General features: G+C 39.7%; 4 protein-coding genes across 6 annotated transcripts; all 4 read left to right on the top strand.

The window, feature by feature from the left end:
• Positions 1–966: 966 nt before the first annotated feature.
• On the top strand, positions 967–4,525 carry LOC146687534 (chemokine XC receptor 1-like). 2 transcript variants are annotated; one of them, XM_085439793.1, is made up of 2 exons: positions 967–1,013; positions 2,872–4,525. In XM_085439793.1, the coding sequence occupies exon 2, from the start codon at positions 2,884–2,886 to the stop codon at positions 3,925–3,927; it is 1,044 nt and encodes a 347-aa protein (XP_085295919.1). In that variant the 5' UTR covers positions 967–1,013; positions 2,872–2,883; the 3' UTR covers positions 3,928–4,525. The 2 variants fall into 2 exon arrangements, with proteins under 2 accessions (XP_085295919.1, XP_085295920.1); XM_085439794.1 differs by having other exon boundaries at positions 990–1,013; positions 2,876–4,525.
• An 831-nt stretch (positions 4,526–5,356) lies between these two features.
• LOC146687533 (chemokine XC receptor 1-like) lies at positions 5,357–7,529 on the top strand. The gene is made up of 2 exons (XM_085439685.1): positions 5,357–5,419; positions 5,596–7,529. Exon 2 carries the CDS (start codon positions 5,624–5,626, stop codon positions 6,614–6,616), a length of 993 nt encoding a protein of 330 aa, XP_085295811.1. The 5' UTR covers positions 5,357–5,419; positions 5,596–5,623; the 3' UTR covers positions 6,617–7,529.
• LOC146687532 (chemokine XC receptor 1-like) lies at positions 6,917–9,992 on the top strand. Its single transcript, XM_085439684.1, has 2 exons — positions 6,917–6,968; positions 7,536–9,992. The coding sequence occupies exon 2, from the start codon at positions 7,568–7,570 to the stop codon at positions 8,579–8,581; it is 1,014 nt and encodes a 337-aa protein (XP_085295810.1). The 5' UTR covers positions 6,917–6,968; positions 7,536–7,567; the 3' UTR covers positions 8,582–9,992.
• A 1,542-nt stretch (positions 9,993–11,534) lies between these two features.
• On the top strand, positions 11,535–14,747 carry LOC146687531 (chemokine XC receptor 1-like). 2 transcript variants are annotated; one of them, XM_085439790.1, is made up of 3 exons: positions 11,535–12,439; positions 12,578–12,619; positions 12,756–14,747. In XM_085439790.1, exon 3 carries the CDS (start codon positions 12,766–12,768, stop codon positions 13,801–13,803), a length of 1,038 nt encoding a protein of 345 aa, XP_085295916.1. In that variant the 5' UTR covers positions 11,535–12,439; positions 12,578–12,619; positions 12,756–12,765; the 3' UTR covers positions 13,804–14,747. The 2 variants fall into 2 exon arrangements, with proteins under 2 accessions (XP_085295916.1, XP_085295915.1); XM_085439789.1 differs by having other exon boundaries at positions 11,535–12,619.
• The last annotated feature ends 1,294 nt before the right edge of the window (positions 14,748–16,041 follow it).

Here is a 16,041-nt window from a genome sequence, read left to right as displayed (position 1 = left end):
TCAAAAACGTAAGAACTTGTTGGCTGCTTAAATAAAGGGACCATTTCACGTAAAAAAAATAAAATAAAATAAATAAATAAAAACAAGCTAAATAAAAGAATTACAAAACAACTGACTGACATTAAATATCTGGGGTACACAAAGAGGTCTGAATCTGAATTTATTTAGAAAAAAAAGCTCTTGTTGTTAGTTTAGCAGTCTCATAAGGATAAAAATACCAAAGTGACCACAGACATATGCCCTCAAACAAGCACGCACAAAATCAGTGTGCATTTATTCACATTATTGACTTTTCTGTTCTAGTTATTGCTCAGACTTTTCTTAACACTCAGCATCTGGGTAAGTAGGTTAAATAACAGCCATGAAGTGACATCAAATGTAATTTGTGTTTACTAAGGGTTACATATTAATAAATTAGACACATACTTCTTTCCATCCATCCATCCATTATCTTCCGATTATCTGATTATCATGGTCGCGAGGAGGCTGGAGCCCGTCCCAGCTACAGTAGGAGGACAGGGAGGCTACACCCTGGACAGGTCGCCAGTCTCACGCAGGGCTAACAGACAGACAGACAAACATTCACATTCTCATTCTCACTATTCTTACATGGGCAATTTAGAATCATCCGGCTAAGGCAACAGCACTTCCTGAATGTCTATTTATTGTAAAAGGACTACCTTTGATGCATTGGAAAACTGATTTGATATCTCTTCCCTATCGGCTCTTTTCATTGTCTTTGGTTTATCTGCAGTAATGAAAGTTTCTCAATAAACAGTTACAGGTAGAACACAGATTTACAAATGAAACCTGTACACACCACTAAGTGTTTTCAGTTACAGGGAACATGTTTTCATCACATGTGAAACACAAGTCCCACAATCACTGCTTATTGGATGAACTGAAAAAAATGCGTAGTTTCTGTTCACCTTTGTGATATTCAAAACCACTCTCACCAACCTTTCGCTAACAACCTTGCTGAGGACCCTGGTGTGCAGACCCCCTTTGTGCAGGTACAGTATAGTTTTGACTTTCTTTCATTTCAGTCAAAGTCTAAGGTTGACCTTTGCTGAAAGTGACGTTAAAGTTTAGAGTGTGTACAGGTTCAATCAATGTTTACAGAGTGGGAACATTTTTCAGGCGTGACTGCTATTGCAGATTTGTGCACACATTTTGATTAATTTGTGCATTTGATTTAGTGAAAACCTGGACACTGATTAAGGAAACTATGGAGAAAATTGAAAACAATGACACACAACAGCACTTTGTGCACTGCACACAATGAATGTATGTAGCCTTTTTGTGGCTTTCCCCCCTTTTATGACCATTAATGCTATCTTATATTCACTGAACAAACTGAGTTGCATTGACATAAATAAATCTAGAACTCTACGTTTTAATTAGAATGTTTTCAAAAAAAATCCTACTTATTACTTAGAATGGATTTTTGCAAAAAAGTTCTCAAGCAAATTATACTAGCAACACAAAACAATTTCCTTTTTCTCAAATTACAAAACTTCTTGGAGTAGCTTATCTTTATTCTGTGTGGTAAGGTAATATTTACTTAGATTTACTAACTTTACACCCCGATTCTGATATGATTTATTTCATTTTCTACATGATACTTCTTGTGTTAACATAAGCCTTGTATCACAAGGCTTTCATAAAACATGAAATTACAGATGCTTTAAAGAACAGGCCACCAATCCTGATTACTTGCAATATTCCAACATTTACATATTGATCAACATTAAAGATGCATTGATTTTCTTAGTCAATTCCAATTTCCAATTTTTTGTAAGTGTCTCTCAGTACCAATTTTTCATGTTCCAGTTTTATTTCTAAAACCTGTACTTGATGGCATAAACAAACAAAATTCAACTTTGTGTCTTCACTCACAGTGAAGAGCTTCCATGGTAACGACACATTAGTATGCACCTGTGAGTATCTGTGCACAATTGAATGACACTTGGAATGAAGTTCACAGTCAGACATATGGGAGGCTGACTTACTGCTCAGGACAGAGAACTCTGGCAATCAGATGGCTCCTCTTCCTGACTGGTCGATTAGTGCATCTCTAATTACCAATTAGTCAATCAAACTTTAAACAAAATCACCTTTTGTGTGTATGCCTAATAATCTGATAAGAAAACTGAAAAATATACTTAGTAAAAATAAGAAATAGCAAAACAGCTAAAAGTATGAGCTAAAATATAGAAAATAAACTTAAATAATATAATCTACACATACTATATTATTTTCTTTTGCTTTCTAATCGCTCTCCATAGTGCATAATCAGTTAAAAGTCAGGGTGAAAAGGTAAAGTAAGTTTTGGTTTATGTTTAAAGCTTTGAGCCCTTCATCTTCTCTGAGGTTCTCTACCAGACTGTTTGGTCAGGCAATTCACAATGTGCTGTACCTTCTCAACCTGCAATGTTTCTCCAAGCCAGTTTGTACCCACTGCAATGACTAAATATACACAAAAGTGGCTCAGTCACAAACAGTCCTTGATTAGTTTTTATTTGCTAGCTTCTAGGTTTGCTGCATTTCTTCTTTGATGTTTTCGTTGATAAAATCCTGTCAAAAAACACAAATCAGTGCATAGAATATACTACATAAATACATTTTTAAGTCCATAAATATAAATAACTTTTAAAATGTATTCTTGGTTAAATATTATAATAGAGAGTAAGTGAGAAAAGTGAGATATGCATCCAAATACAGAGTCACTGACCATTAGCTAATATTTGTTAGATAGCCTTGTCTAACAAAGGTTTATAATATTATAAGTCCTTAAGTAAGACTGTGAAATTTGACCTACTTGATATACCTGTCTAACAGTCTTTTTTAAATTTCCCTTTATGCTGGAAGAAAGTGGATACAATGGATAACGTAGATACTATCAGCACCAGCCTTGACTCAACCTCGTACCCCTATGATTATGACTACGATGAACTCTGCAACAAAACAGGTGTCATCCAATTTGGAGCGATCTTCACTCCAGTCTTTTTCTCCATTGTGGTGATTCTCAGCATCTTTGGCAACATCTTGGTCCTCGTGGTGCTGGTCAAGTATGAGAATTTGAAATCCCTCACCAACACCTTCATCCTGAATCTGGCTGTATCAGATCTCTTCTTCACAGCTTCTCTGCCCTTCTGGGCCTACTACAACATGCACGGATGGACCTTAGGGGAGCATGCATGCAAAATAGTGAACTTTATCTTCTGCCTTGGATTCTACAGCAGCGGTATCCTCCTCATCCTGATGACTGCTCACCGCTATATAGCTGTTATAAATCCTCTGTCTGACATTGTTTCCACCACAGGGTATTACAGTATTGTAGCATCTGCGATCATTTGGGTCGTTAGCATCCTGGTTTCCAGTCTAGCTTTTGCTTCCACCAAAGTTGCAGAGTCAAAGTACTGTGTATATGCAGATTCTTATTGGAGCTTGTGGGGAATCTACCAGCAAAACATCCTCTTTCTAATTACCTCAGTGGTATTCATGTTTTGCTACACTCATATCATGTGCAGGTTGCTTCATCCTGTGCAAAGAAGACGAAACAAAACTTTGAAACTAATTTTTATTCTCATGGTTGTTTTCCTTGTTGGATGGGTACCTTACAATTTAGTGATATTTCTGCAGTCCTTTTCCTACTGGCCCAGAGAAAGTGACTCATTAGGGGAAGATTGTCAATACAGCAAAAATCTGGATTATGCGCTTGAGATTACTCGACTTTTTGCCTTTTCACAATGCTGCCTTAACCCCGTGTTTTATGTGTTTGTGGGGGTTAAATTCAAAACCCATTTGAAGAAAATGCTAAAGAGCTTGGGCCGCAAAAAAAACAATAACAGCTTTCGCAACAGACCAAACCGGCACACAATAATATCGATAACAAGTGGTGAAGAGTTGTCACAGGCACCTTGATATTGTAAAAAAACAGAACTAATACATCTTGTTCATTAACATAGTTGATTCTCAAAATGTCTCAAACGGATTTCATTGTTCTTTTGAATCTGGGTTCACTTGGGAATGAACTGCCAATATGTTTTTCCAAAATGATTTCCCCCAATGTTGGTGCTTTTTACAACCATTTTCTGACTCTTCTTTAAAATTACTGATCAGTAACCTATATCAATGCAGCATAACGGCTTATTTTCATCAGATTATTGCTTGCCATTTATTATTCAGTCAAATATGTTTATATTAACATTCACTAAATAACATTAAATAAAAAATAAAATGCCAAAAATAGACTGAGCAACATAACCTGCTACTTCTTTGTGAAACTGCATTTGGTTTCCTCATGTCTTTAGCCATCAGTGATCAAAGTATGCACACATATTCAAGAGGTTTATTGTCATCATAAACATCATAATGGAGTGTGGTCTATATGATTTCAAACCAGAAGAGCTGGTTTGATTGTCTCAGAAACTTTTTGAGATATCTGGGATTAAGACTTATGTTTCTGGAGTTTACAGATAATGGTATAAAAAAAAAAAGAAGCACAAATTGAAATGACTGGCAGTTACTAATAACAGAAACTGACTTTTTAATGCAAAGTCTGAGTAAAATATTATAGAGCTGTTCATCCTGCCAAACCTATGATCGTAACTCAAACAGCCTCATTCAGATGATTGGATCATAAAGACTTCAAGTTGTTCTGGGGTCAGAGTGCAGTCGTGTAATTTACTGGAAAGGTGCAACTGAAACAAGAAGAATAGAAAAGTGGGAAACTTCTGTTTAACATCGATGGTGTGCAATATGTTGTAATATTTTGTAATATGTTGTAATATGTTATGTTTAATCAAGTTTGCTTCATGTACTTATCTGTGGTTATAGTTTCTGACCAAACTCTTCTATGATCAAAGAACCTTTTGTTGCTGTAGCAATTTCATTTGTGTTTAGATCTGCTGATTATGCTGTACATGGTATTACAGATATATATATACATATATGTCACTTTGATTATCCATGATAATAATAAAAAAAAAAAAATCTTTCCAGTTTTCAGCAGAACATGACTTCTTCCCAACAGAGTATTGGGTATTGTGCTTATTTTCATATTCTAATACCATCAGCATTATTCTTTTGCTTTACAAAATAATAAACAAAATAATACATGCAGTTATTTTTGTGTTCATTTTGGCTAGTGCTGCATGCTTGTAGTCTGTTACATTTTTAATAAAACTATGAGAAAATATTAAAATGTACTTTTAATTTTGTTTAAGTTGGATTTTCAATGCAGAAAAACAAGTTGCCCATGGTTTTTGGGCATGTTTTTTTTTTTTTTTTTTTGTTAAGACGGCCTCTCTGACTTAATGTGAAACAAAAAGAGGAACTGTTACTTTAGTCAAGACCATCAGAGCTATCTGACCAGAGCGCAATTCAACACCAGAGTTGACAGCTGATTGTTGAGGTAAGTTGCTGTATTATTTCTCCTAAGTTGGACTTCAACTGGCTGCTCCCACTTGCTAACATAATGTACAAAGATTAAAACTAAAATAAAGAATTTCTGTTATTTAATAGAGAACTGCTCAGTTAACGTCTTTAATTACATTTTAAAAATCTAGTTTTTTGTTTTTTGTTTTTTAGAAAACTGACAAAGGAAAACAACTTCACAATGAGTGACTATAGACTGAGTGATCATGTTGAATTTCTTTGTGAGACTGACTTTCCAAACATCACCGGCCCCCTTTTCATCCTGATCTTCATCCTCAGTGTCATAGGCAACGGTCTCCTCTTATGTGTTCTTTTCATCTACGAGAAACTGAACACAATGACAAATATTTTCATCCTGAACCTGGTCTGCTCTGATTTGATCTTCACCATCACACTTCCATTCTGGGCCGTTGATCATTTACACCACTGGGTCTTTGGGGACTTTGCCTGCAAATTCATGACTGCTGCATACTTTGTTGGGCTGTACAGCAGTGTCATTCTGCTGACTGCCATGACAGTGGATCGCTTCATTACCGTGGTGCTGCACAACCGGCTGAGCAACCATGCTATAAGGCAGAAGTCTGGAGTTGGTGCCTGTATAGCTGCCTGGGTCATCAGCATCTCGGCATCCCTGAGTGATGCTATGATAGTAAAAGTAGTAGACTGGGAAAATGTTACCTATTGCGAGCCTGAATTTGATGACAAGCTTGGACATTATCTCCAAGTATCACTGCTATTTTTCCTCCCATATGCCATCATTATTTTCTGCTATTCTGCCATCCTCAAGACAGTTTTACAAGCTTTAAACAGAAAGAAGCACAGGGCTGTAGCTGTGCTGTTGTGTATTGTTGCAGCCTTTTTCTTTTGCTGGGGGCCATACCATATTGTGCTTTTAATTAAATCTCTTTATAAACCGATAGGTTGTAAGGCACAGGAACAGTTAGAAGTTGCCTACCATATTTGTGAAATGCTTGCCTATTCTCACTGCTGTATGAACCCTCTGCTATATATGCTCTCACAGAAGATGCGAAAGCATCTGTTGAATCTTTTGTTCAGGAAGAACAGGGAGAGAGACACATCTCTCAGTTCTGTTAGTCAGAAAGCAGTTTTCATAGCTGGGAGTTCTGCTATAAACTTGGAACTGCACAACAATCAGTTAAACAGCCACTTGTGAAGTTAAACATCTGTAAATATTCTTATTTAATTTGACATCTTTTTTATGTTCTCCTGAAATTAAGTAGAAATTACATGCATTTTTAATTTTAATGTGCCAAGTAAAAGCAAAATGTACGTGTGTAGGAATCTGTTTTCTACTGCACTTTTACAAGCAATGCTGTTTTTGTAAAAAAACAAAATACAATGTTACTGAAATCCAGTGAAGCTGTTTTCACTTCTCTCTTCTCTCTGCACGTCATTATAGGCTAGATGGAAAAAATGCAATGAAAGCAAATTTCTGTGGTCATATTAGTACGAAGTGTAAGTGTATTAACACAATCAGTGAGGGAAACACAGAGTGCATGCACAAGGTAGGCTCTTCTTGGCTGTTTTTCTCTTTTGAATTAGGTGATAATACTCATAAGAAATGATTCATGTAATAATAAAATATTAGTATTTATTATTTATTATAATAACAATAATAAAGTATTATTTATTTATTATTAACAAAAATAAATGTTGTGACAGAAATACAGGAAATGTAAGGAAATGTAGGAATATGGAGTGGAATTTGATATAACTGCGATATGAATTAACCAGGGAATATTAAATAAAACTGCAGTGCTGTTATGCAAGCAACATTATATGTTTTGACCATTTTCTTCACTGGTTCACAATAACCCCTGTGGACATGCTTTATTTGCCATTCATAGATTTATGCTGTTATATCATTCTTTTTACATTTCTACATTTAATTTTTCCTGAATGCTGTTGAAGGCATGAATATTATGCTGTTCAACTTTATAATCATTGGTTCTAAACTGTATTAGTTTTTATCTTGACTAACATATTTGTACCAAAATGCATTAATTATGTTACTATATATAAATAAATAAATCATCTTCACAGTATAAGATTTTTTTTCATTTCCTCAACAGTACTTTCCTCCCAAGACCTAAACAAGTAAATCATGGCCTTGGACAGTGACAGTTATGATTACATACACTTTAATGAGACTCACAGCAGTGAGACCGAGTATGACATTAAGATATCAGAACTTTACTATCCTGCTGCTGTCAACAGTCTCGTCTTCTGCATCAGCCTTCCTGCAAACAGCTTCCTGCTGTGGGTCCTCTGGACGGAACAAGCTTGGAAGATCACATCGGATATTTTACTTCTTCAGCTCACAGTTTCTAACCTCTGCTTCACTGTGACATTGCCTTTTGCAGCCTGTAATGCACTCCATACGTGGGTCTTTGGAGAGTGGGCCTGCGGAGTAAGTGTAGGGATTTATTTTCTGGGACTATTCACCGCCGTGGTGATCCTCACTGCCATGTCTTTGCATTCTTATGTTACTGTGGTTCAGCCTTGGTGCTTGTCTGCACAGGCCTTAACAAAATATGGTGTTCTCATAGGTAGCATTGTGATGTGGCTGGTGTGTGCTGCTGCAAGCATTAAACTGGCTGTGAGTGGTCGAGTCATCGAAATCGCTGACATGAAAGTGTGTGTAAATTTGGTGGAGTCACTAACCATGAAACTCACTGTAATCTACACACAGATTTTTCTTTTCTTTCTCATTCCTGTCCTTATCACTTCATTCTGTTATGTTCACATGTGGATAATGGCAAAGCAGGGCAGGATAAACAGCCAACAACAGCCTTCAAAATTGATTTTAGGCATAACTGTCAGTACTTTTCTATGCTTGGCTCCTTCTAGCATCCACATGTTTATACAGTCCTTGCTACTATTGGATTTTTATGAGTACACACATGAACTGATATATGCATTGCACTATGCTTGGTTGATCATTCATCCCATCATTGACATCTACTGCTGCTTTATCCCTTTGGTGCATTTAATAGGAGTACAAAGGTTTAGGAGGTATCTTCCCATGCCGTGCAATACATTATCACTGTGCAGAGATGAAACTAAAACTGACAGTCCAATGGCATTAATCCCTCTCCAAAATGCGGAAGAAATTTGAATTTACTGTAGCATGCATGCATTAGGATGAGACAGCTAGATGCTTGAGGGTTTGATTAGATAAATTAGCTGAACTTAATATAGTACAAGCAACAGTAACAAGATCAAAAAATGGGCAGCACCTATTAAGATAAGATAAGATAAGATAAGATAAGATAAGATAGAACTTTATTAATCCCTCGGGTGGGTTCCTCTGGGAAATTCGACTTCCAAAAAGCACAGCAACGACCGAAGTTACAGTTACAGAATTGTTATATATATATATATACACACACACACACACACACACACACACACACATATATAAATACAGAGACAAATATAAATAAAATATACAAAGGGGATAAATAGAATAAATAGGAATAAAAAATAAAATACAAGTGAATTGCACATTTCAAGTATTGAGTCTATTGCACTGTTGACTATTTACAAAAAGTATTGCACAAGGTATTGTACAGTGAGGTGAAGAGGCACTACAGCTTAGTTGTTCCCCCCTCCTTTGTCCTCCTGTTTCCCCTCCCTCTCCCCTCCAGAGAGGAGTTAAACAGTTTGATGGCGTGTGGGACAAAGGAGTTTTTAAGTCTGTTAGTTCTTGTCTTGTGGAGAAGCAACCTGTCACTGAACAGACTCTTCTGATTGTTTATGGCCGTGTGCAGAGGATGCCCAGCATTGTTCATAATGTCCATCAGTTTCTATTAATGATAGAGTCTGACTTTGTTGATGCCAAAGGGGTGTACCACACAGCAAGATTAATGGCTTAGTGACCTGAGTTTTCTGTTACGAAAGTGACTTTGTTTTTACCTGGCTAAATCACCATGGTAACATGCTGAATACCCAACCAGTGAAAGTTGATAACCACCTTTGTAATATTCGTTATGTCCCACATGGGTTTTCAGTTTTGTTGAGCCAGGTAAGACAAAGAAAGCCAACATTCTCATAGTTACCTCTTTGGTAGAGAGTGGTACAAAATGGCAAATAAATTAAAAACAGCTCAATTAGTCAAGCTTTATAGAAAGACAAATGCTACATCTGCTGCTTCATGCACAGAAAATTCAGGGTGTTCTGTGGTTAGACTGGGATTCTACCAGTTACTGCAAAGGTGTCCATCATATAAAGAGAAACAGAAGTGACAATTTCATTTTGACATTGTGTAATGTGTTGTGTTTCAATACCTTTTCTTAATGTTTTTATCTGTGTTTATATACTTTCTGATCAGAATCTTCTATTTTATACTTCTACTACTCCAAAATGATCTGTTGATTATACTGTACATTGTAGAAGTGATATTGTAGATCGGTCTCTATGATTACATGTGTTACATTTTCTGTTGTCAAAAAAATCACTTTCAAAGCTATTTTTTATACATTTGATATCATGATTATTTTCACATTTTATTTCATGTAAAGTATTCTCAATGCATTTGATTTAAAAAAATAAAACTAACGTTTGTATCTTGTGGAAGTTTATTTAATATGAAAGAGATACCTTTTAATATTTTCTTAACAGCATACTTTCTTTTTCAACAAGCGAGCAACTAGGAAGTAAGTAAGCAAATTTCACTTTGACCTGTCGACTTGAAAGATCAATTTTCTCTTTCTAATCATGTTGGACAAATTTCCTGGTGCAGATCAGTTAGAGTGAAGTGTGACTTAGCATGATAATAGAAAAGGCTCAACGATTGATCCAGCGTGTTAACACCTTGCATGTTCAGTTCAACAAAGCAGGCAAGTTCAGCAGGTGCAGACTCAGCCATCAGATTAGCATGTATGAAAAACAAATAACCAAAAAACAAATAACCAAAAAAACAAAAACAAAAACAAAAAAAAAACTGGTTGCTGAATGTCCTTAATTTAACCAGTTTAACCACTAATACAACATCTTGAGTTTTCATAATCATGTTAGAGTTAATATATTATTACATATAACTGCAAGTTGTTTATTTCTGTATTTCTAACATTTATCATTATTAAATATGATTTAATAGTTAAATAAAAGAAACAGCTGCATGAAAATCAAAGATTAATTAAAACAGGGTCGAGCCAGCAGGTCTTTGTACCTTTCTCTGTGTTTCGTTGCAGGTGGTTTGGTGGGTGGATCCCAACTGATTTCTGCCCTCCTGTGAAGCTGCGTTTCTGGGCTTTCTGTCATACACCTGCAGGCAGTCTGCTCATTGAAAGCTGCGTAGCCTGTTTTAGACTTTCTGCTAGTGGTGTGTGATATTTGTGCAAGTTTTGATGTGATACCAAGTAAATACGGGGCCAGTATACTAATACTTTTAACTTATAAAAGCAGCTTATGAAGGGGAGAGTGGTGCGTCATTATCTACAAGATTAACACATTTTAAAAACCACTAAAAAAAAATCACTGTGATTTTTACTTTTCATGATAATGAATGAACACAAGACCACGCCTTATAACTATCCTTGTGTTTTTGGGAGACCTGGAATGTCTTTAGACTTTTTCTGTATGCTGGTGGTCTGGGTCTGTCTGAGGGATTTACTTCCTCCTGTCTTCGTTTCTTTTGCTGCTCATTCTGTGTGAAAGCTCTTTTTATTTATACTAGTTTGTCACAGTACAGGATTTGTGTTCGCAGTGTTTTTATTTGCAGTTGTGAAGTACTTCTACACAATGCTGCGCTTTCTCACTCACTACAGCTCTGTGCGATTGAGTCACCTGACCACAAGACAACTAAACATAGTGGAGCAGGGAAGAAGGGGTGGCGCAAAGTTAGGCAGGATGAGAGGAGTGGTGTTTGCACAGACACGTCAACTTTCTGATGACTGGGAGCAACGCACTAAAGGTAAAGGAGCAAAACAAAGTATCGATCCTATCATGCTAGCATTGATACCAGCAGTGGTATTGATACTACCAATAATCAAATTGATTTAATAAATGTAAAAATGAGCATGCACCAGCATTTTGGATACTGGATTTAATAAACTGGTCTTTATTATCAATGCTGCAGCAGGATGTAAAATGCAAATTGGGACAGCTTACGCTGAGAGGTACAATCAAGTAGCTGGGATAATGTACAGGAACATCTGAGTTGCATATGGACTTGAAGTCCCTAAGTCCCAATGGGAGACACCAACAAAGGTGGTTGAGAACAACAGGGCTAATGTCCTGTGGGACTTCCAGTTTCAGACAGACAAGCAGCAGCTGGCCAAGCAACCACCACAGTGGTGGCTGACAAGGAAGCGAAGACTGAGGTTGTGATAGATGTGGCAATCCCAGTGGACAACAACATCAGAAAGAAGGAGCATGAGAAAATAGAGATGTACAAGGGACTGTAGCAACAGCGGGATGTGGAAGGTAAAGTCCAAAGTGGTCCCAGTGGTAAAGGAAGCATTAGAAGCTATAAATCTGAAATTGGAAGACTGGCTCCAGCAGATTTCAGCACAACATCAGAGATGTTTGTCCAGAAGATTGCAGACACAGGAACACCTAAGATACTGCTCAACACCCTCAAACTATCAGGCCTCTGGAAGAGAGCCAAAGCTTAAGATTCACATGCATACTATCCCTTCTAAGGGGTGGTTATTTATTTATTTTTTTCATTTTTATATGGGAGGGTAACAATTACCGGAAAGTGTAACTTAGGATAAAGAGCGTGAAGTTTTAGTTTAATAACAGTGACGTGTATGCTGTGTTTCCTCAAGTTATTTTCAGGTTTTGCAGTTCATATGATTGGGACCTTTTATTGTTATTCTGTTGTAGCAATTTTAAAATACATTGACCTACTGAATATGCTGTACATATTATTAGAAGTATATTTTAGGTTATCATTGTCAGTTTTTTGAAGGTTTGCTGTATCTTTCCAGTTTTCAGCTGAAAATAACTGCTTTCCAACAAGTTTTGGGTACTGTCCTCATAATCACATTTTAATATCATCAGCAATATTCATGTGTTTTGCAAAAGAGAAAAAACTGCAACTCTGAATTACTGTGAATAAAAAGAGGAACTGTAAGTTAACACAAGAACTTCACAACTTTTCCAGCACAATGCAACTGACCACAAGGCATGACAGCTGATGATTTGGGTAAGTGATTTCTCTATCCCTGTTGCTTACATAAGGTGAAAACTAAAACTCAACAGTTTGTGTCATTTTATTGGAAAAAGAAGGGGTAATGTACATACATTTTATAAATCTAGTTTTGTGTTTATGTTTTTTCTAGAAAACAGACAATGACAAACAACTTCACAATGAGTGACCATGGACTGAGTGATGTTGCATTTCTTTGTGAGACTGACTTTCCAACTTTTACTGGCCCTTTCTTCATCTTGATCTTCATCATCAGCGTCATAGGCAACAGCCTCCTCTTATGTGTTCTCTTCATCTACGAGAAACTGAAAAGTATCACAAATATTTTCATCCTGAACCTGGTCTGCTCTGATTTGATCTTCACCATCACACTTCCATTCTGGGCCGTTGATCATTTACACCACTGGGTCTTTGGGGACTTTGCCTGCAAATTTCTGACTGCTGCATTCTTTGTTGGACTGTACAGCAGTGTCATTCTACTGACTGCCATGACAGTGGATCGTTTCATTCTCGTGGTGCTGCACAACTGGCCGAGCAACCAAGTTAAAAGGAAGAGGTGTGGAGTTGGTGTCTGTATAGCTGCCTGGGTCATCAGCATCTCGGCATCCCTGAGCGATGCTATGATAGTAAAAGTAGTAGACTGGGAAAATGTTACCTATTGCGGGCCTGAATTTGATGACAAGCTTGGACGTTATCTCCAAGTATCACTGCTATTCTTCCTCCCATATGCCATCATTATTTTCTGCTATTCTGCCATCCTAATGAAAGTTTTACAAGCTTTAAACAGAAAGAAGAACAGAACTGTAGTTGTGCTGTTGTGTATTGTTGCAGCCTTTTTCTTTTGCTGGGGACCATACCATATTGTGCTTTTAATTAAATCTCTTTATAAACCGATAGGTTGTAAGGCACAGGAACAGTTAGCAGTTGCCTACCATATTTGTGAAATGCTTGCCTATTCTCACTGCTGTATGAACCCTCTGCTATGTATGCTCTCACAGAAGATGCGAAAGCATCTGTTGAATCTTTTATGCTGTAAAAAACTGTGCAGGAAGAAAAGAGAGGAAGACACTGGCCAGAACACTTCTGTTACTCGTAATGTAGCTTTTACAACTGTGAGTTCTGCTGTTCAGTTGGAACTGCATCCATTAAACATACACAGTGTCATGGTCCTGCGACCATGACTCAGTGACTTTATGTTTATGTACTTATTGTTATTACTTTCATTATTATTCATGGCTGTTTTGGGATGGTTTGTGTTTGGGATTTTAGACACTGGGTTCTGGGTTGTGCTCCCTCTGTTGGTCCCTGGTGTTAGTGTTCCCCTGTCTCGTCAGGTTAATCAGGTCCAGCTGTTTCCCCCATCTGTGTGTGATTTCCCAGTGTCTCTTTGTGTATTTATAGCGTGTGATTTCCTCTGCTCCTCGTCGCGTCGTCTGTGTTCCTACCTGTGTTCATCCTCTGTGTTACCCTGCGTACTCTGCATCTACCCTGTGAAATCCTCTGCGTGCTCTCCCTGCTGTTCTCCCTTCGTGTTCAGGTTTGCCACTCCTTTGTGTAGTTTCACCCAGTTTAGTTCATCCGTAGTTCTGTTTTGCCATCTCCTCTTTATGTTTGTTATTATCAATAAATCACCCTCACACCTGAATAAGTGCTGCGCTTTGAGTCCTCCTTCCACTCTCCACACGGCCGCTGCCCCGGACCGTGACAGTACGACGCGACCACAACATGGACCCAGCAGCGCTTAATCCATCCAGGGAACTACGGGAAAATCTCATCGATGCCACACAGGAGCTGATCGACCTGTGGCTGGAAAGCCCGGGTGGCACGTCCCAGCGCGCTGTAGAGAGGCGGCTACAGCGTCTGGTGACCGGTCTCCCATGGCTTCTGGGCTCGCTTTGTTCGTGGGAGCGGGAGTTCCTCCTTCTGGACCTCGGTCTTCACCCCCCGTCTGCTTTTACTTCCGAGCAGTCCGAGGCGGTGAGCGAGCGACATGTTCTGGCTTCCCCAGATTCCGAGACTCTGTTTTCTGGGGCTATCCAGAGCGGGATGGGAGACTGTTCGGATCGCTTACCCACCTTCGTGGTAACGGACCCTTCGCAAGTGGGCGTGTACAGACCCTCTGTGAAACCGAGAGACTGTGTCTCTGCCGCTCCTTCTGAGCCAGGACTCTATCACCATTCTCCGGCTCAGTTCTGTGTCCAGCCACAAGCTTCCCAGTCTGTAGCTCAACCATTAGCCTCCCTTAAGCCACAATTTTCACACTGTTTTTCCACCGCCGTTTCTGAGCAGGGAGACAAACTGTTACATTACGGACCTGTTCCTCAACAGCTGGCAACATTAGTGACTGTTACTCACTCCGGGGCTTCCCCAGAGGCGGGGTTGCTGCCCTCAGCTTACTCTGGACCCCTGGTGGCCAAGATGCCAGCTGTGAACTGCACCGGGCTGTCACTGCCTGAGCAGGGTCAGTGCTCTGCGCAGCTGCAGCCCTCCGTATGTGTGCCAGAGGCCCACGTGCCTACTGGTTTTGTTTCACATGTGCCAGAGGCCCACGTGCCTACTGGTTTTGTTTCATGTGTGCCAGAGGCCCACGTGCCTGCTGGTTTTGTTTCATGTGTGCCAGAGGCCCACGTGCCTACTGGCTTTGTTTCATGTGTGCCGGGGGCCCCGGTGCCCACTGGTTCTGCGGCTGTTTTCGCTGGGGGGCCCGAGGAGCCCGTTCAGTCTCCCGCTTCGCCTGCTGGGGGGCCCGAGGAGCCCGTCCAGCCTCCTGCTTCGCCTGCTGGGGGGCCCGAGGATCCCGTCCGGCCACCTGTGGCTGCTTCTCCACCTGTGGCTGCTTCTCCACCTGTGGCTGCAGCGCCGCCTCCTGCAGTATCATCACCTGCAGCGCTACCACCTGCTACTGCCACGGCTCAGCCTGAAGCTTCAGCCTCGCCTGGTTCTGGTCCAGCTTCATCCTCACCTGGCCCAGCTTCAGCTTCAGCGTCTGCTTCGCCTAGCCCAGCTTCAGCTACAGCTTCATCCACGCCTGGCCCGGCTTCATCCACGCCTGGCCCGGCTTCATCCTCGCCTGATTCTGGTCCAGCTTCATCCTCACCTGGCCCAGCTTCAGCTACAGCGTCAGCTTCGCCTGGCCCAGCTTCAGCTGCAGCTTCTTCATCGCCTGGCCCGGTTTCATCCTCGCCTGGCCCGGCTTCATCTTCGTCTGGTCCGGCTTCATCTTCGTCTGGTCCAGCCTCCGTGTTTGCATCCTCGTCTGGTCCAGCCTCCGTGTTTGCATCCTCGTCTGGTCCAGCCTCCGTGTCTGCATCCTCGTCTGGTCCAGCCTTTGTGTCTGCATCATCATCTCCGCCTGCTGCGGTCCCGGCTTCCGTGCCCTCAGCCTCGCCTGGCCCAGCCTCGTTTGGGTCTGGAGCTAA

The sequence above is a fragment of the Copadichromis virginalis genome, linkage group LG18, assembly GCF_057382275.1.
Source record: "Copadichromis virginalis isolate Kocher_CV1m ecotype Utaka linkage group LG18, C_Virginalis_male_GT1.1, whole genome shotgun sequence".
Lineage (NCBI taxonomy): Eukaryota > Metazoa > Chordata > Actinopteri > Cichliformes > Cichlidae > Copadichromis > Copadichromis virginalis.
Note: the sequence above shows the minus strand (reverse complement) of the source record. Positions and strands in the feature narration are given on the sequence as shown.

What these genes read in the sequence shown, in the direction of transcription:
- LOC146687532 (XM_085439684.1), top strand. Translation starts at nt 7,568, where the DNA reads ATGGCCTTGGACAGTGACAGTTATGATTACATACACTTTAATGAGACT.
- LOC146687534 (XM_085439793.1), top strand. Translation starts at nt 2,884, where the DNA reads ATGGATAACGTAGATACTATCAGCACCAGCCTTGACTCAACCTCGTAC.
- LOC146687533 (XM_085439685.1), top strand. Translation starts at nt 5,624, where the DNA reads ATGAGTGACTATAGACTGAGTGATCATGTTGAATTTCTTTGTGAGACT.
- LOC146687531 (XM_085439790.1), top strand. Translation starts at nt 12,766, where the DNA reads ATGACAAACAACTTCACAATGAGTGACCATGGACTGAGTGATGTTGCA.